Raw genomic sequence first — 27,041 nt, 5'->3', positions numbered from 1 at the left:
TTTTCACAGACCCATAGACTTCAAAGGGCGTGTTTGGTCCGCATCATGGACCAAAGTAGTGAACGTCTCAGATTTTTTTCACTGACTGATGGTCAGTAAAAAAAATACTGATGTGTGAACAGACACATTGAAATAAATGGGTATGTGGAAAACAGCACACGTCAGTGAAAAACAGAAATGTGAATGAGGCCTTAGGTTTTGATCACACGTCAGTGTTTTGGTCAGTGATTTCCATCAGTGATTGTGAGCCAAATCCAGGAGTGGAGCCTCCACAGACATAAGGTATAAAGGAAAGATCTGCTCCCGTTTTTTGGAACCATTGATCGTGTGATTAAGGCCCCTTTCACACGGGCGAGTATTCCGCGCGGATGCGATGCATGAGTTGAACGCATTGCACCCGCACTGAATACCGACCCATTCATTTCTATGGGGCTGTTCACATGAGCGGTGATTTTCACGCATCACTTGTGCGTTGCGTGAAAATCGCAGCATGCTCTATATTCTGCGTTTTTCACGCAACGCAGGCCCCATAGAAGTGAATGGGGTTGCGTGAAAATCGCAAGCCTCCGCAAGCAAGTGCGGATGCGGTGCGATTTTCACGCACGGTTGCTAGAAGACGATCGGGATGGAGACCCGATCATTATTATTTTCCCTTATAACATGGTTATAAGGGAAAATAATAGCATTCTGAATACAGAATGCAAAGTAAAATAGCGCTGGAGGGGTTAAAAAAATAAAAATAAAAAATGTAACTCACCTTAATCCACTTGCTCGCGCTGCCGGCATCTCGTCTGTCTCCTTCTTTTATGAACAGGACCTGTGGTGAGCATTCTTTCCAGGACCTGTGGTGACGTCACTCCGGTCATCACATGATCTATCACATGATCTTTTACCATGGTGATTGGTCATGTGAGACAGATGAGATGCCGGCAGCGCCAGCAAGTGGATTAAGGTGAGTTAAATATTTTTTTTTTTTTTTTTAACCCCTCCAGCCCTATTGTACTATGCATTCTGTATTCAGAATGCTATTATTTTCCCTTATAACCATGTTATAAGGGAAAATAATACAATCTACAGAACACCGATCCCAAGCCCGAACTTCTGTGAAGAAGTTTGGGTTTGGGTACCAAACATGCGCGATTTTTCTCACGCGAGTGCAAAACGCATTACAATGTTTTGCACTCGCGCGGAAAAATCACAGGTGTTCCCGTAACTCACCCGCACATTTTCCCGCAACGCCCGTGTGAAAGAGGCCTAAGGCATTAAGATGTAAGCTTCAGTCCACAAGTGTTCCCATGGACTGCTGGATCTCATCAGGACACATTCCTCTCTTTGCTGCAGCAATTAATTATTTCTTCTGTAAAAAGATATCATTTCTGCAAATATGCCTCATTTTTGTGGAATTTGCTTTCAATGTTTGACTGAAATATGAAAAAAATGATTTTGTCACTTTGGGAAAATTCTCAGAAAAGGACGAGAAATGTATTTAAAGAGGTTGTCTGCCCCTTCTTGATACACAAGCTGATTGCAAAGTGATAGACAACCAGTGACCACCTGCAATCTTTAGGAAAACCTGGTAGTAGATGTTGCAGGGGAAACTAAGCGTTACACAATCCGTATTCAAATAAATAGGGTGTCTGTATAATGCAAGACAGGTCCTCCAGAGCAAGAGACACTCGTTGCAACCAGTCTCTACGATTGTCCAGAAAAGGTCATCTTAAACAGGTGACCCTACTCTGTTAACTCTCAATTCTCTAATAGGAATATGAAAATGGGGTTTCTAACCCCTTTAATCTCTTCTGAACGTCCTTGCAGTTTTAACAGCTGCATGCATAACCAACCATACAGGTGCAGGATTGGGAAGCCTGGCTGCCGGACATAGTGAAAGTAGGGATAGTTGTTTACAGTCCCTACCACCACCATCTAGTGCTAAACATTATATATATATATATATATATATATATATATACACTGCTCAAAAAAATAAAGGGAACACAAAAATAACACATCCTAGATCTGAATTAATGAAAATATTCTTCTGAAATACTTTGTTCTTTACATAGTTGAATGTGCTGACAACAAAATCACACAAAATATAAAAATGGAAATCAAATTTTTCAACCCGATGGAGGTCTGGATTTGGAGTCACCCTCAAAATTAAAGTGCAAAAACACACTACAGGCTGATCCAACTTTGATGTAATGTCCTTAAAACAAGTCAAAATGAGGCTCAGTAGTGTGTGTGGCCTCCACGTGCCTGTATGACCTCCCTACGCCTGTGCATGCTCCTGATGAGGTGGTGAACGGTCTCCTGAGGGATCTCCTCCCAGACCTGGACTAAAGCATCTGCCAACTCCTGGACAGTCTATGGTGCAACGTGACGGTGGTGGATAGAGCGAGACATGATGTCCCAGATGTGCTTGGATTCAGGTCTGGGAAACGGACGGGCCAGTCCATAGCATCAATGCCTTCGTCTTGCAGGAACTGCTGACACACTCCAGCCACATGAGGTCTAGCATTGTCTTGCATTAGGAGGAACCCAGGGCCAACCGCACCAGTATATGGTCTCACAAGGGGTCTGAGGATCTCATCTCGGTACCTAATGGCAGTCAGGCTCCCTCTGGCGAGCACATGGAGGGCTGTGAGGCCCTCCAAAGAAATGCCACCCCACACCATTACTGACCCAGTGCCAAACCGGTCAAGCTGGAGGATGTTGCAGGCAGCAGAACGTTCTCCACGGCGTCTCAAGACTCTGTCACGTCTGTCACATGTGCTCAGTGTGAACCTGCTTTCATCTGTCAAGAGCACAGGGCGCCAGTGGCGAATTTGCCAATATTGGTGTTCTCTGGCAAATGCCAAACGTCCTGCACGGTGTTGGGCTGTAAGCACAACCCCCACCTGTGGACATCGGGCCCTCATATCACCCTCATGGAGTCTGTTTCTGACCGTTTGAGCAGACACATGCACATTTGTGGCCTGCTGGAGGTCATTTTGCAGGGCTCTGGCAGTGCTCCTCCTGTTCCTCCTTGCACAAAGGGTGAGGTAGCGGTCCTGCTGCTGGGTTGTTGCCCTCCTACGGCCTCCTCCACGTCTCCTGATGTACTGGCCTGTCTCCTGGTAGCGCCTCCATGCTCTGGACACTACGCTGACAGACACAGCAAACCTTCTTGCCACAGCTCGCATTGATATGCCATCCTGGATAAGCTGCACTACCTGAGCCACTTGTGTGGATTGTAGACTCCGTCTCATGCTACCACTAGAGAAAGCACCGCCAGCATTCAAAAGTGACCAAAACATCAGCCAGGAAGCATAGGAACCTAGAAGTAGTCTGTGGTCACCACCTGCAAAACCACTCCTTTATTGGGGGTGTCTTGCTAATTGCCTATAATTTCCACCTGTTGTCTATCCCATTTGCACAACAGCATGGGAAATTGATTGTCACTCAGTGTTGCTTCCTAAGTGGACAGTTTGATTTCACAGAAGTGTGATTGACTTGGAGTTACATTGTGTTGTTTAAGTGTTCCCTTTATTTTTTTCAGCAGTGTATATATATATATATATATATATATATAAAAATATAATATATTTTTGCACTATAAGATGCACTTGTTTCCTCCAAAAGCAGAGGGGGAATGGCAGTCTGTCTTATGGTGTGAATACTAATAATCGCTTCCATTATGGGGTCTGATCTGAGGTGTGAAGGGGGTCTGATCTGAGGTCTTATGGAGCTATGGAATCTGATCTTAGGTCTGAGGAGGAATAGGGGTACGATAGGGGTCTGATCTGAGGAGGAATGGAGGTCTGATCTGAGATCTCAGGAGGAATGGGACTCTAATACAGAGATCTGTTGGGGGTCTAATCTGAAGTCTGATGGAGCTTGGGGTTCTGATCTGAGGAGGAGTGGGGTATGATGGGAGTCTAATCTGAGAAAGAATGGGGGTCTGATCTGGGGAGGAATGGGGTATGATGGGAATCTAATCTGAGGATGAATGGGGGTATGATCTGAGAAGGAATGGGGGTCTGATATAGAGGTCTGATGGGGATCTGATGGACCTTGGGGGTCTGATGGGGATCTGATCTGAGGTCTGATGAAGCTTGGGGGTCTGATCTGAGGTCCTAAGAGGCTCGGGGGTCTGATGGGGGGTTTGCTCTGAGGTCTGATGGAGCTTGTGGATCTGATTTGAGGTCTAATGGAGCTTGGGGGTCTGATTTGAGGTCTTTCTTATTTTCCTCCACTATATCCTAGGTGTGTCTTATGGTTCGGCGCATCTTCTGGAGCGATACGGTATGTGTATATATATATATATTTCCTATTTACTGTATTTTCCTGCATATAAGACTAATTTTTAACACATGAAAATCTTCTCAAAAGTTGGGGGTCGTCTTATACGCCGGGTGTCGTCTTATATGCCGGTATATGGCGTGCTGAAATTTACTTCTGAGCCGGACTGGAGAAGCTGTCCTTCTCCAGCTTCAGGGACAGGCGCCTTCTAGCTGAGCCACCGTGCGCTGCATCCCGGCCAGCCGCTCCTGAAGCAGCCCCCTCTCCCTGCTCTCAACGGTTTTCTCATGACGGCAGTATCACATTGCGTACTACCGCTCAGATCGTCTTGAAGACAGGGAGGGCTGGGCAGGCAGGGAGAGCTGACCCACCCAATCCAAGCAGCCTTTGTATGCAGTGTGCACAGAAAATACTGGTACATCGCTTGCCGTGATTGGCTGGTTGTTGTATACTGGGTTGGATTGGCGATTCTGAGGAAAGGCAGGTGGAAGCAGGAGCATCTGCACTTCAGCCAATTCTAATGTTGGATCTCTAATGAAGTTTGGTGTGCATCTTTTCTGTGGTGAAAAAGAACAGAGTCTATCTGGGGAGCAGATACATGTGGTGGTGAATACAGTACAGCACCAGTATCTGTACATACAGTACAGCACCAGTATCTGTACATACAGTACAGCACCAGTATCTGTACATACAGTACAGCACCAGTATCGGGATATACAGTACAGCACCAGTATCTGTACATACAGTACAGCACCAGTATCTGTACATACAGTACAGCACCAGTATCTGTACCGGTTAATACAGTACAGCACCAGTACATACAGTACAGTATACAAATGGCTAACAGTCAAGACCCCATCATGGCTCTACCAGCAAGAAGAAAGAAATATGAAGCCAGTTTCAAACTTAAAGTTGTAAACTTTGCCATGGAACATAATAACTGCGCTGCTGCAAGACAATATGGAATAACAGAAAAGATGGTTCAGGACTGGAAAGCGAATGATAAAGCATTAAAAAGTATGCTAAGGGGTAAGTGTGCATTAAGAAGAGGCACCCCACATTGGCCAGAACTCGAAAAACATGTAGCAGACATGGTGAATGAGCATCGCCAAAACGGTTATGTAGTGACACGAAATAAAATACGTTTGTTTGCACTTCAGTGGACCAAATCTAACCCAGATCACAGCAACAGATTTAAGGCCACTGTATCCTGGTGTACTGGATTCTTGGAAAGGCATAATATGGTACTGAGGCAAAAGACGAAAATTGCACAACAATTACCTGCAGTACTTGATGCCAAAGTAAATAGCGTTGGAGGGGTAGTCTTATATGGCGAGTATAGCCCAAACCCTATATTTTAACTGGAAAAGTTGGGGGTCGTCTTATATGCCCAGTCGTCTTATACGCCGGAAAATACGGTACATATCAATGTATTTATTCACATATTTTTGACTATTTTCCCTTTTTTGGTCCTTGCAGTGATCTGTTGAAGTTACATTTTTAACAACCTAGAAAACCACACAAATACCTTTGTGATAAACAGTCTACTGTAAATTCAACACATCCTTTAAATATATACACATCTGTGACATCATCACAGCAGCACTTGGCCTATACATTTTCTCACACGATTATGACATCATAACAAAGGAGATTAGGCTCCTTTCACATCACAGTTTCTCCTTTCTGTTTTCCAGCTCCGTTGAGGAGCAGGAGAACGGAAAGGACGGATTCTGCAGATAACTGAGACCTACCTTAGCATAACGGAGTCTAAAGACCCCATAGACTATAATGGGGTCCGTTCGGTGTCCGCTCAGAATATGATTTTTGAGTGGAGACGAAAGTCCTGCTATGGTAACTGTGGTAACATCATCACAACGGAGCTCACCTATAAACCTCACGAACCATTTGGAAGTAATAAAGAACAGTCTATAAATAAGAACCTATAGACGCTATCACATCACAATAATGTTCTGCCTCTGAATCACAACCAAACACTGCTACATACACAAGTGAGAGTGTCGTTACACTACTGAAGACGCTAGAAAGTGCTCAGACATGCTATAGAAAATGCTGGTTGGAGTAGCTAAGGAGAGTCTGTCTTCAGTGCTGAAGATGACTATGTGTACATACAGAGGCTAGACTGCCAGCGCTTAGAGGTGACAATATGTGTACAGTAGCACAGCACACTGATTGTTTTGCGCTGATGGTAAGTGTGATGTGTTTCCAGCAGTCCTGATCCCCATTCTCCTCCCTGCGCTTACTAAGGGCTCATGCACAAGAACGTATTTTTTTGTCCAGGTCTATTCAGTTTTTTATTTAGGCCCGTATGTGGAACCATTCCTTTCGATAGGGCCACAAAACAAAAAGGAATTCTGTATCCGTATGTCTGCAGGTCCATTTTGCTAAAAAAAATAGAACATGTCCTATTCTTGTCCATTTTGCGGACAAGGAGAGGCATCATTACAATAGATCCTCAAAAAAAAAAAAAAACGTATGTAACACGGACGTCACACGGATGTCATCCGTTTTTTTTTTTTTTTGTGGTTGTGAGCATGAGCACTAAGAGAGAGGCGCAGGGAAGAAAGCTAAACCAGCAGAGTTTGCAGTGGTTAGCACTGGCACAAGTCAGTCAGGCAGGGACACAAGCAGAAAGGGCACATATAGGGAGCAAGATGCTGGGGAATGGCGTGGAGGAGGCCGTAGGAGGGCAACAACCCAGCAGCAGGACCGCTACCTCCGCCTTTGTGCAAGGAGGAACAGGAGGAGCACTGTCAGAGCCCTGCAAAATGACCTTCAGCAGGCCACAAATGTGCATGTGTCTGCTCAAACGGTCAGAAACAGACTCCATGAGGGTGATATGAGGGCCCGACGTCCACAGGTGGGGGTTGTGCTTACAGCCCAACACCGTGCAGGACGTTTGGCATTTGCCAGAGAACACCAAGATTGTCAAATTTGCCACTGGCGCCCTGTGCTCTTCACAGATGAAAGCAGGTTCACACTGAGCACATGTGACAGACGTGACAGAGTCTTGAGACGCCGTGGAGAACGTTCTGCTGCCTGCAACATCCTCCAGCATGACCGGTTTGGCATTGGGTCAGTAATGGTGTGGGGTGGCATTTCTTTGGAGGGCCACACAGCCCTCCATGCGCTCGCCAGAGGTAGCCTGACTGCCATTAGGTACCGAGATGAGATCCTCAGACCTCTTGTGAGACCATATGCTGGTAGGGTTGGCCCTGGGTTCCTCCTAATGCAAGACAATGCTGGACCTCATGTGGCTGGAGTGTGTCAGCAGTTCCTGCAAGACGAAGGCATTGATGCTATGGACTGGCCTGCCCGTTCCCCAGACCTGAATCCAATTGAGCAGATCTGGGACATCATGTCTCGCTCTATCCACCAATGTCATGTTGCACCACAGACTGTCCAAGAGTTGGCAGATGCTTTAGTCCAGGTCTGGGAGGAGATCCCTCAGGAGACCGTCCGCCACCTCATCAGGAGCATGCACAGGCGTTGTAGGGAGGTCATACAGGCACGTGGAGGCCACACACACTACTGAGCCTCATTTTGACTTGTTTTAAGTACATTACATCAAAGTTGGATCAGCCTTTAGTGTGTTTTTCCACTTTAATTTTGAGTGTGACTCCAAATCCAGACCTCCATGGGTATTTTTGTGTGATTTTGTTGTCAGCACATTCAACTATGTATTTCAGAAGAATATTTAATTAATTCAGATCTAGGATGTGTTATTTTTGTGTTCCCTTTATTTTTTTGAGCAGTGTAGTTTAAAAGGAAACGATATCACATGCAGAACAATCTTTTATTTTTTTTGTGTGAAGCAAAACACAGTATTGGAATAATATACTGTTTGTCAGTGGCGTGATTTGGACCATGGATGTGTCTTCTGTAATGACTAACCATGGCGTCTGTCACACAACCCTGGCACATCACATGGCTTCCATTAGTCAGTTATAACCAAGGAACTCTGCCGGGTAATATCGGTACCATGTTTCATCCTATTCTTCTAGAGCAGGCATCCTCAAACTGCGGCCCTCCAGCTGTTGTAAAACTACAACTCCCACAATGCCCTGCTGTAGGCTGATACCTGTAGGCTGTTCGGGCATGCTGGAAGTTGTAGTTTTGCAACAGCTAGAGGGCCGAAGTTTGAGGACGCCTGTTCTAGAGCATGGGTACACTACACAGGACACGTCCATGCTATAGCCTTCCTTCGTGAGGTTTTGCACTGATGTAAAAAAGTAGGTGAGATGTATGTTAAAGTTTTGAATATTAGAAAATCGTATGATTTTCTGAATTATAAATGAATTTATCAGTTAAATATTAATATCTGAAGTATTGGTTATAATTAGTGGGACTCCTGAGATGTTTACTGTCCTTTACAAAGGGTGAAAGGTAAAGGCTATGGACACTTTTGATGCCAATTTTTTTTATCAATGCATTTTACTCATTTTGGGCTAAAAAAAATCAGTTGGTCTTTATTAACCATTTTCAACAGTTTTTCCTTTACAGCCTCCACTTTCACTACAGACTGTTGGTGTCTGCTTCACAATGAATCCGTCAGGGAGCTGCTCTGATGGCTCCATCTGTAGCCCTTATCTCTGAACTCTTGACAGCTCAAAAACACTCATTAAATATAAATTTTGATCAAACTAATGAGATTATGGCTTAAATAAGTATTTATGAGCTGTCAGGAGTTCAGACATAAGGGCCACAGATCAGCCAGCCAGAGCAGCTCCCTAAAGGATTCAGGGTGAGGCAGAGCACAATAGTCTGTAGATGTACAGAAAGTGACTCCTACACTTCTCTTTACTACACTTTACAATGACTGATCTATGAAATCTTGGGCATGAACGGTGGACACCTTAAAATTTGACTACGATCAGATGTTTATAAAGAGTTAAAACAGCTGGCAATCATAAATTGGAGCACTGAGGTGCTGTAAAAGTTCTTCCACAGTCAGAGCCAACCCTATAACACATGGTGCCCTATGCAGTACCTTACATTGATACTTTCCCTCTTAAGTTTCACTATGTTTGGCCCAAATAATACAACAATACAGTGCCCAAATAACATTGCTGTAAGGTGCCTAACTAGCATTAGCCCACCATCTACAGAATGTAGTTGCACCTTGTGCCTATCTTTCCACAGATTCAGGCGTCAAGTGAGGGACTGGGTGCATCTCCAGTTGCCCAGACCATCAAGGCATGTGGTGCATTAGCCAGCCATCTGCAGAATGTATTTGCACCTTGTGCCTACCTTTACATAGGGAAGGGATCTGGATCAGGTGGAAGCTTCAGTTGCCCAGACCATCAAGGCATGTGGTGCTCCTTAGTGAGATTGTAAAACAGCACTTATTGCATGAACACTGTTATTTTGCTGTTTGGCCACAAGAGGCCGCTGTTTCCCCACACAGCTAAACAGACTGCTCAGATTTAAATATTCATAGGAGGTGGAGCTGTGTGTCCAGAGGAAGGAAGCTGGCGTCCGTTTTAGTTTCAGACTGGAAAAGTGTGTGAGAGAAGAAATCCATTAAGATCCTAGTGTGGAATCACCCTTTTGCGACCAGGACTGCAACCAAGTGAAGCTGATCGTGTCAAGGACCCAGATACCATCCAGGAGAAGGAGTACAGCTGCCGGGATTACTGATGAGAGCTAAAGAGCAAAGCAACGGACCCTGCGGTACCGCACGTGTGTTGGATCAGCCTTTGTTCAGTTTGCAGTCACCAGCTGAGGCAGCGCAGACCCGGGTCGGTATGACAGAGCGTGCACACCTCAATATAACATTGGCGCCTAAATACTAGAGACTGAGATCAAACTTGCCGGTAGTTAGTTAGTGCTGCTGAGTGTCAGGCAACCAAGAATTGTTGCTTGTTCTAGGAGTTTTAATGTGAATGGGGGTAGTGAGATGGGGCGATAGCTGAATAAAAAGGATGGGTCCAGGGAAGGCTTCTTGAGTATGGGTGTGATGGTTGTATTTTTAAAAGAGGAAGTGAAGACACCAGTGGTTAGCGATAGGTTCAAGAGGTGGGTTAGGGCAGGGGTAAAGTTTTGGTTTGCTCCGGAGAACAGAGAGGTCTTCACCATAATCTCCAGTTACCCCAGCGTGTTTATCGGGAGTGATATATATTAGGAACGTGCCACATTACCAGTTTTGGGCAAAAGGGATGGGGAAATCAATGCATAGGCCGGTAAGATTTTAAGCTGCTGTGTCGCACCGCGGGCTAGCCTGTATAACACACACGATTCTTCCTGTTCTTCAGGATAATAACAGATATGGCGAAGCAGAGTTAGGCTACTTTCACACTAGCGTTCTGCTGTCCGCTCGTGAGCTCCGTTTGAAGGGGCTCACGAGCGGAGCAGAACGCTTCCGTCCAGCCCTGATGCAGTCTGAATGGATGCGGATCCGCTCAGACTGCATCAGTCTGGCGGCGTTCAGCCTCCGCTCCGCTCGCCTCCGCACGGCCAGGCGGACAGCTGAACGCTGCTTGCAGCGTTCGGGTGTCCGCCTGGCCGTGCGGAGGCGTGCGGATCCGTCCAGACTTACAATGTAAGTCAATGGGAACGGATCCGCTTGAAGATGACACCATATGGCTCAATCTTCAAGCGGATCCGTCCCCCATTGACTTTACATTGAAAGTCTGAACGGATCCGCTCAGGCTAATTTCGCACTTAGAAATTTTTCTAAGTTATTAATGCAGACGGATCCGTACTGAACAGAGCCTCCGTCTGCATTAATATGATCGGATCCGTTCAGAACGGATCCGATCAAGCACAAGTGTGAAAGTAGCCTTAACTCTGCTCGCAGTAGGTAAATTGCGCAAGTGTGTTCCGGCTACCATCATAGGGCGACACAGGGGTCTCAGCCTCCAGGCTGAGTGTATGTAATCTGATTTTATGTTCACTGCATTTGGGAGTTTGTTTGATATCCCGTAACAGTAAAACAAAGTCTGTTCTACAAGAGCTGGTGTCAGAGTCGTTTCCCTTGTTCGTGACTTCGCTGTATCCTGGCGAGCCCACCCTGGTACACGGCTTACAACTTCAGCAGTGACATCAGAGGTACCCTGTGTGACTGCACAGATTGCACATCTGTAAGTGCAGTCTGTAACCTACAGCAATGACTGGAGATCCCCTTAAGAAATATACACATGATTGTTGTACAGCATTTTCAGTGAGTGCAATATATTCCTGCACCTAAATCAGGGAGAAGAGATCAGTCTGCACATGACCCTAACCTGGCCATTACTCGTTTAACAAGAGAATCAATCCCCCCTAAGCCCGTTATAAATAAATGAGTGAGCCGGTCAATTACCTAGCAGTTCCATTGCATCATCCTCATTATCAATATCTTCCTCTGTGACAGACGCAGGAGCGCTGTGTACGGAGTCAAAGGAGTCTTGGGAAAGCATGGCCGCTAACAGCTTCTTATGTTGCTGCTGCTGCTGCTTCAGACCTTTGTTTTTCGGCTCCATCTTTAAACTAGAAAAATAAATAGTATTAGTGATCGGTATATCAACGTCATTAACAGAATGATGGCCATAGCTAAATTACAGATCCAAGAGTGTGAACTTCTCAAAGTTACCATGTAACCTACACCAAGAAGCCACCAGCATTTCACAGTATGAGGCATTACAAAGTGTCAATGCATCCTGTGCTCCTGGGCTCCAGAAGACGATAAAGAGGATCTGTCACCTAAACGTTGATTTTAGTAAATATGTGTATTCTCTGTCACATAACAATTCTGGTGCATCTATTCTTATACTGTAACTCTGCATTGTGTTGTTCCTTCTAGAAATTTTGCAGTAAATGACAAATGAGTGTCACCATGCTCCATTTCAAAGGGCTGCATCTCTGTTGAATCTGACATTGTCAGAGATGATTAGATAGTGTCAGACTGTGTAGGGACAGGCCCCCAAACTGATAACACCCAGTTGTCATTTTGTTCATTAATTTCAAGCAGGTATAACAGAGGAACCGCACAGAGTTATAAGAAAATATTATTATTATTTATTTGGAAGCACCATTAATTCAATGGCGCAGTACATCGAGAGTCGGTTATGCATACATAATATGAAAAAATGCAAACATGATAAACATGAAATTTTTAACAAACTGGTACAGAATGGGAGAGAATCCTGCCCGCGAGAGCTTGAAATCTACAAGTGAAGAAGAAAGAACACAGTAGGTAAGGGTAAAGGCTGCTCATTTGGCTGTGTGGGTGGCAGCATGCTTAACTTCTTTTAAGAGGTGGGTTTTCCGGTTACTTTTGAAGGTTTGGATATTGGGGGAGAGTCTGATGTTCTGGGGTGGTGAGATCCAGAGTAGAGGAGAGGTACGTGAGAAATTTTATAGTCGATTATGTGAAGATCAGATAAGAGGAGAAGTAGGTCCTATGAGGATCGGAGTGTGGGGATGTATCGGGAAAGCAGGTCAGAGATGTAGGAAGGGGACCAGTTGTGGACAGCCTTATATGTATTTGTTAGTATTTTAAACTGAATTCGCTGGGCAATGTGGAGCCAGTAAAGGGATTGGCAGAGGGGAAAGGCAGAGGAGAAAAAAGTGGGGAGGTGGATTAAATGGACAGCGGAGTTGAGAATAGATTGGAGGGGCACGGATGGGAGGCCAAAGAGGAGAATTTTGCAGTAGTCCAGGCAGGAGGTGACTAGCATTTTAGTTGACTCAGGGGTGAGGAAGAAGCAAATACAAGAGATGTTCTTAGGTTGAAAGTGGTAGGTGGAGGTGTGGGTTTGGATGCCTGGCTTAAAGGACAGGGCAGAATCAAATGTTATCCCCAGGCAGCGAACCTGCGAGACTGGAGAAAGAGTTGTGCTATTAACTGTGATGGATAAGTCAGGTAGAGGGGACTGAGTGACATGGAGGAAAGATGATGAATTCACCTTTCTCCATGTTGAGTTTTAGGAAGTGGGGGGAGAAGAAAGAAGATATAGCCGACAGACATGCTGGGATTCTGGATAGCAAGGAAGTGACATCTGGGCCAGAGATTTGAGTGTCATCAGCATAGAGGTGGTATTGGAAGCCATGGAACTCCATGAGCTGTCCCAGGCCGAATGTATAAATGGAGAAAATCAGGGGACCCAGGACAGAGCCTTAAAGGATACCAACAGAGAGGGGGCATGATGAGGAGGTGGTGTATGAATGGAAAACGCTAAAGGTTCTGTTGGTCAGGTACAAGGAGATTCAGGAGAGGGCCAGGTCATTGATGCAGAAGGAAGAGAGGGTTTGTAATAGGAGAGAGCGGTCGACAATATCAAAGGCAGAGGATGGGTGAAGGAGGAAGAGCAGAGTAATGACATTTAGCTTTGAAAGCTAGTAGATCGTTGGCAACTTTGGTTAGGGCAGTTTCAGTGGAGTGATTGGGTCTGAAGCCAGATTGCAACTGATCAAAAAGTGAGTAGGATAATAGGTGGGAGGACAATTCGAGATGGACATGTTGTTCTAGGAGTTTTAATGTGAAAGGAAGTAGTAAGGTGGGGCGATAGCTGAATAAAGAGGTTGGGTCCAAGGAAGGCTTCTTGAGTATAAGTGTGATGGTTACATTTTTAAAAGAGGACGTGAAGACACCAGTGGTTAGCGATAGGTTGAAGAGGTGGGTTAGGGCAGGGATAATTATAGTGGTGAGGTTGGGAATGATGTGGGAAGGGATTGGGTCAAGGGCACAGGTGGTGAGGTGTGATTTTCAGATTAAGGTTTTTTTGCCTGGTGAGTGTGCCAGGGTTGTCTATTAATTTGGGGAATTGGGTCAGCACAACCTGTATGTGGTGCACATCACTATGGCGAAATACATATCCAAACGAAAAATACAAATGTGATAGCACTCTACATCTAGCAATTTGCCTCCATGCTGGATGAGGCATTGGTGTACATTTTGGCCAAAGCGTAGTAAGCCACTCACCACGTCAAGGTCGCCTCTATTTGAGTGGTCCCTAACACTAGTTCCTACCTGTTTATGGGCCATGACAGCCACACAAAATCCAGGGAATGCAGGTCAGCGTGCACGCCAAGCACACTCTGCTTTTAACCCCGTCCGGTGCCATTACAGCTTTCATCGGATCCAGGGATGCAAGTACCAACATGCACGCTGAGCCCACCATATACTTCTCCTGGAGCCAAATGCTGGATGTAGAGTGCTATCACATTTGTATTTTTCGTTTGTATATGTATTTCGCCATAGTGATGTGCACCACATACAGGTTGTGCTGACCCAATTCCCCACATTTTTTCTTTGTAGTATATATTGGAGGCGTGGCGATCTCCTTGGAGTCATTGCACACCTGACCAGTCAATCTGTCCTGGAGGCTGGTTTTAAAGTCAGTATAAAACTGAGTCTGCTTATATAGAACCTACCAGTAGCCATTTGGCTCCAGGAGAAGTATATGGTGGGCTCAGCGTGCATGTTGGTACTTGCATCCCTGGATCCGATGAAAGCTGTAATGGCACCGGACGGGGTTAAAAGCAGAGTGTGCTTGGCGTGCACGCTGACCTGCATTCCCTGGATTTTGTGTGGCTGTCATGGCCCATAAACAGGTAGGAACTAGTGTTAGGGACCACTCAAATAGAGGCGACCTTGACGTGGTGAGTGGCTTACTACGCTTTGGCCAAAATGTACACCAATGCCTCATACAGCATGGAGGCAAATTGCTGGATGTAGAGTGCTATCACATTTGTATTTTTTGTCTATTAATTTGCCTGGTTCTGGTGTGTGTTACGGGGGCGACCGGGTCAAGGGCTGAAGTAGTTGTGATATTGTAGAAAGCAGCGGCTGTGTCAGCATCATAAAGGAAAGACATAGTGGATAGCGGTGGGAGAGTCAGAGAATGTGTGAATGGAGAGGTTATTGAGATGCTCCAGAATTTTTATTTAATGGCAAATACAATTATTTCCTACATCAGACAGGTCAGGAGTGGTGACAAATCCTCTTAATCTAATCAATATTCAATTATAATGCATGCATATTGAAATGTTACATGTCTGGAAATATTATTTGCATGAACATCACATTCTGATGTCAGAATTGGACTACTGGACCGAGGTGACCGGCATTAAATACGTGCTGCTTAACTGACTGACAAGAAGTGCTCACTCTCTTTTTAAAAAGAGGTTCAGCAGCAGCTGCAGTGTGTATGTAGCACTGTGTTTCCAGCAGAATACACATCTCAGATGCTGCAGACCTTCTTCATAACGGTTAAACAATGGTGGACTGAAATATCGTCTTAGACTGGGTTCACACATAGCACATTTGGTGGAACATTGTGGTTACTGATTTGCTTAAAGGGTTTTACAGGATGAGAAAAACATGGCTTCTAACTTTCCAAAACAGTTCAACTCCTGTTCTCAGGCTGTGATTAGTACTGCAGCTGAGCCCCATCCACTTCCATGTATTTAAGCTGTAATACCAGACAGATCCTAAGGACAGGTGTGGACCTGATACTGGCAGAAAGCAGCCATATTTGTCTAATCCTGGACAAGCCCTTTCAACTTTTGATATGTTGTAGGGACATATAAAAAGTTTTGATCGGTTGGGGTCTAAGCGCTAAGACCCCCACTGATCTCTAGAATGAGGGGAGCGAAGCGATCGCATATCGCACACTCTCTCTCCTTGCTGCACAAGACAGACCCATAGATTTTTATTGAGTTCATCTCTCTTCCTGTCAGGCAGCGAGGAAAGACAGCTATTGAGTGCACTTCTCTCTCCTTGTCCTAGAGATCGTTGGGGGTCTCACCGCTCAGACCCCCACTGATCAAACTTCATATGTCCCTACTACATAATTGTCAAAAGTTTCTCAAAGTACTGTATAGTACCACTTTAAGTACTCTGTACTGTATGGATATATTTATATCCATTAATTTAGCTGTAAGAAAAGGAAATTGTCATCTAGTATGGCGCTGTCATCTGATCATGGAAACATGAATCTTGAATATACTTCTTTATTCAGTGGAGTCCCAAAATTTACATTTTGGGGAAAAACACAGATCCCTGATACAATTTATGTCTCCCTCAAACTTACTACCCTCAAAAATGGGAGAGGACCGTTAATTTGATGGAACAAGGTGAACACCCCAGACACAGTAATTTTCTTATGTCGTATTACAAGAGGCCCCGTCCTTCTTTTTATAGCATCATTCAGATATACAGCAATATATGTGAGGTATGCCCTGTCGGTTACTGTTTTTGCAGCGACCCCCTGAGGAACCAGTGCAGAGGATAGGAGTGGTAGTGGCCTTGATTAAGTGTTGTGTCACGGTGTACTCCCTCAGGCAGTTGCACCCTGGGAATTGGTGCAGTGGAATTATAGTACTGAAGAACGAGGCCAGAGTTGAAAATAACAAAGTCTTTTTTACTAAGTGCGATGTAGAACGTTAAATACATACAGTAGCAGCAGGTTTTAAAGGGCTGTACAATACCCCCCAGTCTGCTGGACCTGCAAAGGGAAGATGACTTACCTGCTTCCCGATGCTGGCTCTTCGCTCCTTTTTTTTCCCGGCCTGAGATGCTCCAATGGGCTACAGCGATGTCAACATGTGGTTTGACATTGCCACAACCAGTCAGGCATTGCGTCATGACAAATGGTCACATGGTCGTAAGGGGAGCCTGACACCGCTGTGGCTTGTGATCGGCTGTGGCGATGTTGATATCACTGGAGCCCAGTGGACCATCGCAGGCCGGGAGAAGGAGAAGGCAGACAGCGCCGGGAAGCAGGTAAGTGATGTTCCCTTTACAGGTCGGTCAGAAAGAGGGGATTTGCCAAAAACTCCCCATTCTTGCACAACCCCTTTAAGTGCAAATCCTCTCTGGAACCAGCAAGGATATGGAGGCAGGTTGGTTGGTGGCAATTCCCCATTTAGATGATACTGGCCTAGGGGTTATTTGGTGATGAGTGGCGTGGCTGCAATCCCACACCTCACAGTAGTGTCTTCAGTGCTGATGGTAGCAGTTCACTCTGCTGTCTGAAATCTCAGGATTTTACCTGAGGAAAATTGGTTTGGTTCTCTCTGAAGAATCCTATATCAGGAGCAGGAACTGTGCAGGGAGCTTCCTCTCCTCTCTGTAGCTTGACAGGAACACCCCCTCTTGGTAGGAAGTAGGACCAGCCCACTCCTACCAAGAGGGAAGGAACAGGGTGGTTAGCGCTGTTCCTTGCCAACCATCCCTTGCTGGTAGCTGCGGCCAGAGAAATAAATGTACAATTTGCAGTATCACCAGGTCTGGGGTACTACAGTTTCACTCATAGCAAAAGATGATATCACCAATCTGTTTCTAAATCTGCTGATGACATGTGGATTTTGTTACAGATTTTCATGCGGGTTTCATTTGCCGTGTGGGAACCCAGTCTTAGGGTACGACCACACAGTCAGGTTTCTGCATGCAGTTTTGCCACCCAAAACCAGGTGTGAATAAAAAAAAAAAGATGCAAAGTTGTATCTGTCCTTTATACTTCCTCTCCTTTTATGATCCACTCCTGATTTTGGCTTCCAAAACTACCTGCAGAAATCTGACCATGTGGTTGTAGATTTCTGTAGCAGCTAGGGCTCATTATTGTGGTCTGTATAAATACACTGGGCCTTGCTTTTTTACGATCATGTCACTCCTGGGTGACTTCGAGTACACTTTTCATGTATAGCAGTGTCTCATGTATTATGCATTCGCTTTATTGGCAGACATATTTTTAACACACGATTTTTTTCATCCTTAGAAGACACCTGTGTTTACATCAGTTATGTCTTCTGAGCTGTAAGGGCTCCTCTCCTTGCATTTAAAAGGCTTTAACAGATGGGCTCATGCACTAAATCTCATAAAATCCAGCAAGATGTGTGAAGACATGCCATCTGCTTCAAGTATAAATATTCAATCTTGGGCAATCTGAAGAAGGACCTAAATGCCATTCTGCATGCTACAGGTATTGAAGAGCAAAGTTATTCTCAGCTTCAGAAGTCTACATACAAAACTCTCCACAAATAAAATTATTTTCATACCAAAGTTACAAAGAATCAGTGTTTTCATGGAAATCAGGGTTTATGCCATGATGAGATCTAGAAAAGAAGGGATCCACATGGGTGTATAACCATATCTATGTGGAGAACTGTTTAATAGTTAACAGAATTTTGTTGAGATTTGTTCTCATATTTAAGTAATTAAATTGATATAAGTAGATTTTGCACATGTAGCAAACAGTAGTTCTTTGGTCCAAGCTCTTGGCTTAAAGGGAACATGTCATCAACTTTTCGCTGACCTCACTGAGGGCAGCATAAATTAGTGACAGAAATGCTGATGTCAGCGGTGTGTCACTCATGAGCTAAAAGTAAGTGGTTGCTGAGAACCAGCATCATAATCATTGCAGCCCAGGCTTTGAAAAGAGTCAAATCTACCTGAGAAGAGTCATGATAAAGAAAAAATTCCACAGCACATCCTGGATGTGCCGTGGAATTTTTTCTTTTTATTTGGATTATTTTGGGGGGTGGGTCTTCCCCACAGCCGCTGGCACTCTATACACACAAGCAGGACTGCGGTGCTACCCAGACTTTGTTTTTTGTTATATAAGAAGAGTCATGATTATTCCTAATCTCCTGCTCTCTCACCCATCTGCTGATGATTGGCAGTTCTCTCCTAGAGAGAAAGGGAGAAAACTAGGTAGAAGACTGTCAATCATCAGCAGGTGGGGGGGAGCAGGAAGTCATGAATAACCAGGACTCTTCTCAGGTGGCCGTGACTCTTTTCCAGGCCTAGTCTGCAATGATTGTGACGTTGGTTCTCGGCAACCACTTACTTTTAACTTTTAAATGACAGACCGCTGAAATCAACTCACCTGTCTCTACTTTATTCGGCCATTAGTATGGGCAGCATAAAGTTGATGACAGATTCCCTTTAAACAAGCCAATAAAAGAGGTAAGAACTGTTCCCTCACATAGTAAGAAGTAGACCATTGAGTCTTGAGACCATGTGTCCTGCCATCACACAACACTCGATAGACACAGTCACTACCATCATTATAAAGTGTACAAAATAATTCTGCAATTCTGTATATATAACTATTGCCACCATATAGTACACATATATATACAGTACTGTACAAAAATACATTTGTCACAGTAAATTATATGTCTACAATGTGCATCTGGCCTAACGCGGCATAGACCGCCGGACAGTCTTCTTAGGCCCCTTTCACACGGGGCGAGTATTCTGCGCGAGTGCAATGCGTGAGTTGAACGCATTGCACCCGCACTGAATCCTGAGCCATTCTTTTCTATGGGGCTGTGTACATGAGCGATGTTTTTCACGCATCACTTGTGCGTTGCGTGAAAATCGCAGCACGTTCTATATTCTGCGGTTTCACGTAAACCCAAGCCCCATATAAATGAATAGGGCTGCGTGAAAATCTAATCGAATCCGCAAGCAAGTGCGATTTTCACGAAATGGTTGCTAAGGAGACGAGGGATGTATGACCCGGGACCCTATTTACTTTATTATTTTCCATTATAACATGGGTATAATGGAAAATAATAGCATTCTTTAATACAGAATGCTAAGTATAATGTCAATTGAGGGTTAAAAAATAATAAAAACATAACTCACCTCATCCACTTGATCGCGCAGCCGGGATCCTCTTCTTTGTTCTTCTTGAAGGACCTACAAAAGGACCTTCGCTGACGTCATCGCGCTCACCACGTGGTGAGTTCCATGACGTTAGCGCAGGCCCTGCTGAATGAAGATAGAAGATCCTATAATGAAAAATAATAAAATCTACAGAACACCAAACCCAAACCCGATCTTCAGTGAAGAAGTCCGGGTTCGGGTCTGGGTACCACATTCAGTTTTTTCTCACGCGTGTGCAAAACGCATTGCACTCGCGCGGAAAAAACTGAAACGCAATCGCAGTCAAAACTGACTGAAATTGCGTGCCTACTCGCACGATTTTCCCTGAACGCACCTGCATCGCATCCGGCCCTCACCCGCGAAGCCCGTATGAAAGGGGCCTTAGTGTTACACAGGCTGTATATATGGTGCATGTTGTGACAAAGAACAAACTAGACATAACGAAAATGTACTCTCATCTCATGCCTATCCTTGTTGCCTTTAACCACTACAGGACCGCCGTACGCAGGATTGCGTCTTTGCGGCGGCCCTGTTATTCTGATTGGACGCACCTGCGCCTCCTCTCGCGAGACGCGAGATTTCCTGTGAACGCGTGCACACAGGCCCGCGTTCACAGGAACCGGAGGTAAACTAGCTGATCTGCAGCCTGCCAGCGGCGATCGTTCGCGGCAGGCTGTAGATGCGATTTTTTTAACCCCTAAAAGGTATATTAGACGCTGTTTTGATAACAGCGTCTAATATACCTGCTACCTGGTCCTCTGGTGGTCCCTTTTGCTTGGATCGACCACCAGAGGACACAGGCAGCTCTGTAATAAGTAGCACCAAACACCACTACACTACACCCCCCTTCCTGTCACTTATTAACCCCTTATTAACCCCTGATCACCCCATATTAGACTCCCTGATCACCCCCCTGTCATTGATCACCCCCCTGTAAGGCTCCATTCAGACGTCCGTATGTGTTTTGCGGATCCGATCCATGGATCCGCGGATCCGCAAAACACATACGGACGTCTGAATGGAGCCTTACAGGGGGTGATCAATGACATATAGCCCATATAGACTCCCTGATCACCCCCCTGTCATTGATCACCCCCCTGTAAGGCTGGCTCCATTCAGAGGTCCGTATGTGTTTTTCGGATCCATGGATCGTATCCGCAAAACACATACGGACGTCTGAATGGAGCCTTACAGGGGGGTGATCAATGACAGGGGGGTGATCACCCCATATAGACTCCCTGATCACCCCCCTGTCATTGATCACCCCCCTGTAAGACTCCATTCAGACGTCCGTATGTGTTTTGCGGATCCGATCCATGGATACGTGGATCCGCAAAACACATACGGACGTCTGAATGGAGCCTTACAGGGGGGTGATCACCCCATATAGACTCCCTGATCACCCCCCTGTCATTGATCACCCCCCTGTAAGGCTCCATTCAGAGGTCCATATGTGTGTTGCGGATCCACGGATCCATGGATCGGATCCGCAAAACACATACGGACGTCTGAATGGAGCCTTACAGGGGGGTGATCAATGACAGGAGGGTGATCAGGGAGTCTATATGGGGTGATCACCCCCCTGTCATTGATCACCCCCCTGTAAGGCTCCATTCAGACGTCTGTATGTGTTTTGCGGATCCGATCCGTGGATCCGCAAAACACATACGGACCTCTGAATGGAGCCTTACAGGGGGGTGATCAATGACAGGGGGGTGATCAATGACAGGGGGTGATCAATGACAGGGTGGTGATCACCCCATATAGACTCCCTGATCACCCCCGTGTAAGGCTCCATTTAGACACTGATATTTTTTTTTAATTCTTTTTGTTTGTTTTTTCTTACAAAGTCTCATATTCCACTAACTTGTGACAAAAAATAAAATCTCACATGAACTCACCATAATTCTCACGGAATCCAAATGCGTAAATTTTTTTAGACATTTATATTCCAGACTTCTTCTTACGCTTTAGGGCCCCTAAAATGCCAGGGCAGTATAAATACCCCACATGTGACCCCATTTTGGAAAGAAGACACCCCAAGGTATTTTGTGAGGGGCATGGCGAGTTCATGTAAAATTTAATAAGTTAGCGGAAAGGGAGACTTTGTGAGAAAAAATAAAAAAGAAAAAATTTCCGCTAACTTGTGCCAAAAAAAAACAAACTTCTATGAACTCGCCATGCCCCTCACGGAATACCTTGGGGTGTCTTCTTTCCAAAATGGGGTCACATGTGGGGTATTTATACTGCCCTGGCATTTTAGGGGCCCTAAAGCGTGAGAAGTCTGGAATCCAAATGCCCTCCTAAAAGATACTCATTGGAATTTGGGCCCCTTTGCGCACCTAGGCTGCAAAAAAGTGTCACACATGTGGTATCGCTGTACTCAGGAGAAGTAGGGCAATGTGTTTTGGGGTGTCTTTTTACATATACCCATGCTGGGTGAGAGAAATATCTCTCTATAATGACAACTTTGTATAAAAAAAATGGGAAAAGTTGACTTTTAGAGAGATATTTCTCTCACCCAGCATTGGTATATGTAAAAATACACCCCAAAACACATTGCCCTACTTCTTCTGAGTACGGCGATACCACATGTGTGACACTTTTTTGCAGCCTAGGTGGGCAAAGGGGCCCAAATTCCAATGAGTATCTTTTAGGAGGGCATTTGGATTCCAGACTTCTTCTCACGCTGGAATAAGTAGCATAAGGAATAAGGATTTTACAGGGCATTTTTTACACATTTGGATTCCAGACTTCTTCTCACTCATTAAAATGCCAGGGCAGTATAACTACCCCACAAGTGACCCCATTTTGGAAAGAAGACACCCCAAGGTATTTCGGGATGGGCATAGTGAGTTCATGGAAGTTTTTATTTTTTGTCACAAGTTAGTGGAATATGAGACTTTGTAAGGAAAAAAAAATCATCATTTTCTGCTAACGTGAGACAAAAAATAAAAACTTCCATGAACTCACTATGCCCATCAGTGAATACCTTAGGGCAGTGATGGCGAACCTTTTACAGACCGAGTGCCCAAACTGCAACATAAACCCACCTATTTATCGCAAAGTGCCAACACAGCAATTTACCTTGAATACTACAGTCCAATATAGAATATCTTCCATGTACTTTATCATTTATTTACAATATCCTGCCTACATTCAGTGCGCTGCCTGTGCCGTTCATAGTGCGCCCTGCGCTGCTGAATGGCAGGAAAAGTCTAAGGCATATTAGTACTAGTGATGAGCGGGAGGTGCCATATTCGATTTAGACGAAATTTGCGAATATTCGCTTGAATATTCGTCTCATATTCGTCGAAATCGAATATTCGTCATTATTCTAGTTATCGCGATTAATATGCGATTTAAATAATCGCGTATTGCGATTTTAACTTAAGGTAACTTTCCTATTGGTTTGATATCTAGAATTAGCGAAGATGACGAATATGACGAATGTATTCGTCATATTCATCAAAACGAAGATAACAAAGTATTCTACATCTTCGTTTTAGCTCCATATTCGTCAACTTCGCTAATTCTAGCAATCAAATAGGAAAGTTGACTATAGAGACAGCTGTGTTTAATTCGCTATGCGATTATATTACTTTGCTTTTTTTTTAATAAATAGAATAATTATAATAATTATCAAGTATTATAATTATTCTATTTATAAAAAAAAAGCAAAGTAATATAATCGCATAGCGAATTAAACACAGCTGTCTCTATAGTCAACTTTCCTATTTGATTGCTAGAATTAACGAAGTTGACAAATATGAAGCTAAAACGAAGATGGAGAATACTTTGTCATCTTCGTTTTGAGGAATATGACGAATACATTCGTCATATTCGTCATCTTCGCTAATTCTACCAAGCCAACCATAATAAACCAGGTCTAAGTTGAAATCGCAATGCGATTACTTCAAGTTATATTAATCGCATTGCGATTTTAACTTAATTATCACATCCGACAGTACATTGTAGTATGGAGGCGTTCCCATGGTGATGGGGATGCTCCATGAGCACGGAAGTCGGCAGAAGCGGCAACGGGCACTGACTGGAGCAGCCAGGAATCCTCAGGACAGGTAAGAGCTACTTTTGGGAAGTGGGAAAGAAAAAAATATAACAATAAAAAAAAAATAAAAAAAAGAATATTCGAAATAGCGAATTTATAGTGCTATATTCGAAATATTCTCGAATTAGCGAAGTGACGATATTTGCTAAAAAAATTCGCTATTCGAATATTCGCGCTCAACACTAATTAGTACACCATAGACTTTTTCCAGGATGTGGGTGCCCACAGAGAGGGCTCTGAGTGCCGCCTCTGGCACCCGTGCCATAGGTTCGCCATCACTGCCTTAGGGTGTCTACTTTCCGAAATGGGGTCATTTGTGGGGTGTTTGTACTGTCTGGCCATTGTAGAACCTCAGGAAACATGACAGGTGCTCAGAAAGTCAGAGCTGCTTCAAAATGCGGAAATTCACATTTTTGTACCATAGTTTGTAAACGCTATAACTTTTACCCAAACATTTTTTTTTTTTACCCAAACATTTTTTTTTATCTAAGACATGTAGAACAATAAATTTAGAGAAAAATTAATATAGAAATATAGTTTAAAAAAAATAAAAATTACAACTGAAAGTGAAAAATGACATTTTTTTGCAAAAATTTCGGTAAATTTTGATTAATAACAAAAAAAGTAAAAATGTCAGCAGCAATGAAATACCACCAAATGAAAGCTCTATTAGTGAGAAGAAAAGGAGGTAAAATTCATTTGGGTGGTAAGTTGTATGACCGAGCAATAAACCGTGAAAGTAGTGTAGTGCAGAATTGTAAAAAGTGGTCTGGTCATTAAGGGTGTTTAAGCTAGGGGAGCTGAGGTGGTTAAAGCATACCTTCAGGGCTACCGACCCCTTCTTTAATTTACAGGAAGTTGGTATCATTGTTAGCCATGTCATTGTCATGGTTCCCGTGGCTGATGCTGCCTCCAAGCGGCAGCAGCATCCAGTTGCTGGGAGAACTAGAGCTGCTGGGCGGCCTGTGCTGATGCCGGGCCAATGAGAAGGTGCGCTGGGGCTCCCGAGAGCCAGAGCGTGCGCCGACAGCTCCACCCAGCGTGAGCTGCTTTTCTTCAGTATAAAAGACCAGCACCTGAATGTGTAGGCGCTGGTGAATTTCTTGTTCCCTTGCATGTATTGAAGACTCCTTTGGGTTTGGATTTCTGTGTTTGGTATTGTGATTACGTTTTTGGCTTCTGGCGTTTTGCTATTGTATTGATCTCCTGGTTCTGACTTTTTGGCGTGTTTGGTTTTCTCACTTGCCTCTGGCATATCTTGTACTGCATTGTCCAACTGGCATTTGACACTTTTTCTGCGCAGCTACTCTTTTAGTGTTTCTCTGTCTGTTTGTTGCCCATTCACATATTGCAGTAAAGGGACTGTCGTCAAGCTGCCGGGTCACTGCTTAGGGTGACCAAGCAAGTAGGTAGGGATACTGGTTCTGGGCAGTGTAAGGGCTGTATTATCCCTGATTGTGTGTGACGGTAGTCGTTATCCTGACAGTTATACAGACAGTAGCGCTGCAGTCCCACCAACAGTCACTGCTTATACAAGCCTGCTAACCTAGATTGCCTGGACCCCCACTGATGAGGGGGTAGGTGAAAAATGTTTTCTGTTGGAATACCCCTTTATAATCTAAATGCTTGGCCTAAAGTTATTCAACTAGTTCAAAAACAAAATTTCACTTCCTGCTGCCCTGGGATTGGCCTAGCACATCTCACATAAGCAGTGCTGGCCAATCCAACAGCCGGGCTGGAGAAGCAGGAAGTGTATTGGACTACCAAATGCAGTGTGCACCAGGTCTGAAACATGGTGTAGCTATCATGGAAGGTGGATCTGCAACTGAAAGGCAGGTCATCAGGGAAGTGTTTTGTTTAAGTCTATATGTTAAGTCTATAGTGTTTTGTTTAAGTCTATATATATATATATTACTAGCAGAAGGACTGGCTTCGCACGTGTATATTTTATCTATTTCATCTTATGTTTGCGTGAGTCGTTAAAAGATATCGACAGTATCCCCTATAACAGAGACATCTACAGTACCCCCCTCCCCTGAAGTGACCTCCACAGCACTCCACCCCTTAACACTAACCCCCCACAGTGCCTGCCTCCTTAAAATGGGACCTCCACAGCAGCCCACCCCCTTAACGTTGACCTTCACAGAAGTCTGCCACTTTAACAGTGAGTTCCACAGCACCCCACCACTGTGACATTAACCTCCACAGGGGCCCGCCCCTTTAACAGTAACCTCTACAGCACCGGCCCCTTAACACTGACCATAGGTTACAGTCCCCTTAACTGTGACCTCCGACATTCCCGGCCCCCTTAACAGAGACCTCCACAGCGACTGCCCCTTTAACAGTGACTGCCACAGTACCCCGCTACCTTAACAGTGACCTCACAGTACCCCGCTGCCTTAACAGTAACCTCACAGTACCCCGCTGCCCCTTTAATAGTAGCTTCCACAGTTCCCTCCTCCCTTAATAGTGACCTTCACAGTGCCCGTCCCTTTAACAGTGACCTCCACAGCGGCCACTCCTTTATTTGTGACCTCCAAAGTACCCCATCTCCTTAACAGTGATTTCCACAATAACCCACCCCCTTAACAGTGACCTCCATAGCAGCTGCCCCTTTAATAGTGACCTCCACAGTCCCCCTCCCCCTTGACAGTAACCTCCACAGCACCTGCCCCTTTAACAGTGACCCTGCACAGCGGCCATCCCTTTATTAGTGACCTCCACAGTACTCCGTCTCGTTAACAGTGATTTTCACAATAACCCACCTACTTAACAGTGACCTCCACAGTGGCTCACCCCTTTAACAGAGACCTCCACAATGGCTGCCCCTTTATTAGTGACATCCATAGTACCTCATCTCCGTAACAGTGATTTCCACAACAACCCGCCCCCTTAACGGTGGCTTTTACAACATTCTGCCCCTTAACACTGACCTCCATAGCGGACCGTCGCCTTAACTGTGACCTCCACAGCAGCCTTCCCCCTTAACTGTGACCTCCACAACACTCTGCTCCCATAACAGTGTGATCCACAGCGCCCTGCCCCTTTAAAGTTGACCTACAGCAGTGA

The 27,041-nt window shown here is 44.8% G+C and overlaps 1 protein-coding gene across 1 annotated transcript in view; it reads right to left on the bottom strand.

Annotated features, from left to right (window-relative positions):
- Positions 1-27,041, bottom strand: part of C5H8orf34 (chromosome 5 C8orf34 homolog) — a 384,661-nt gene that overhangs the window by 216,844 nt on the left and 140,776 nt on the right. The window contains exon 8 of the mRNA XM_040432398.1: positions 11,606-11,772. Coding sequence (XP_040288332.1) covers positions 11,606-11,772 — 167 coding nt within the window. The remainder of the gene's footprint in view (positions 1-11,605; positions 11,773-27,041) is intronic.

Source organism: Bufo bufo, chromosome 5 (assembly GCF_905171765.1).
Source record: "Bufo bufo chromosome 5, aBufBuf1.1, whole genome shotgun sequence".
NCBI lineage: Eukaryota > Metazoa > Chordata > Amphibia > Anura > Bufonidae > Bufo > Bufo bufo.
The sequence above is the reverse complement of the archived record's forward strand: the minus strand, read 5'-3'. Positions and strand labels throughout refer to the sequence as shown.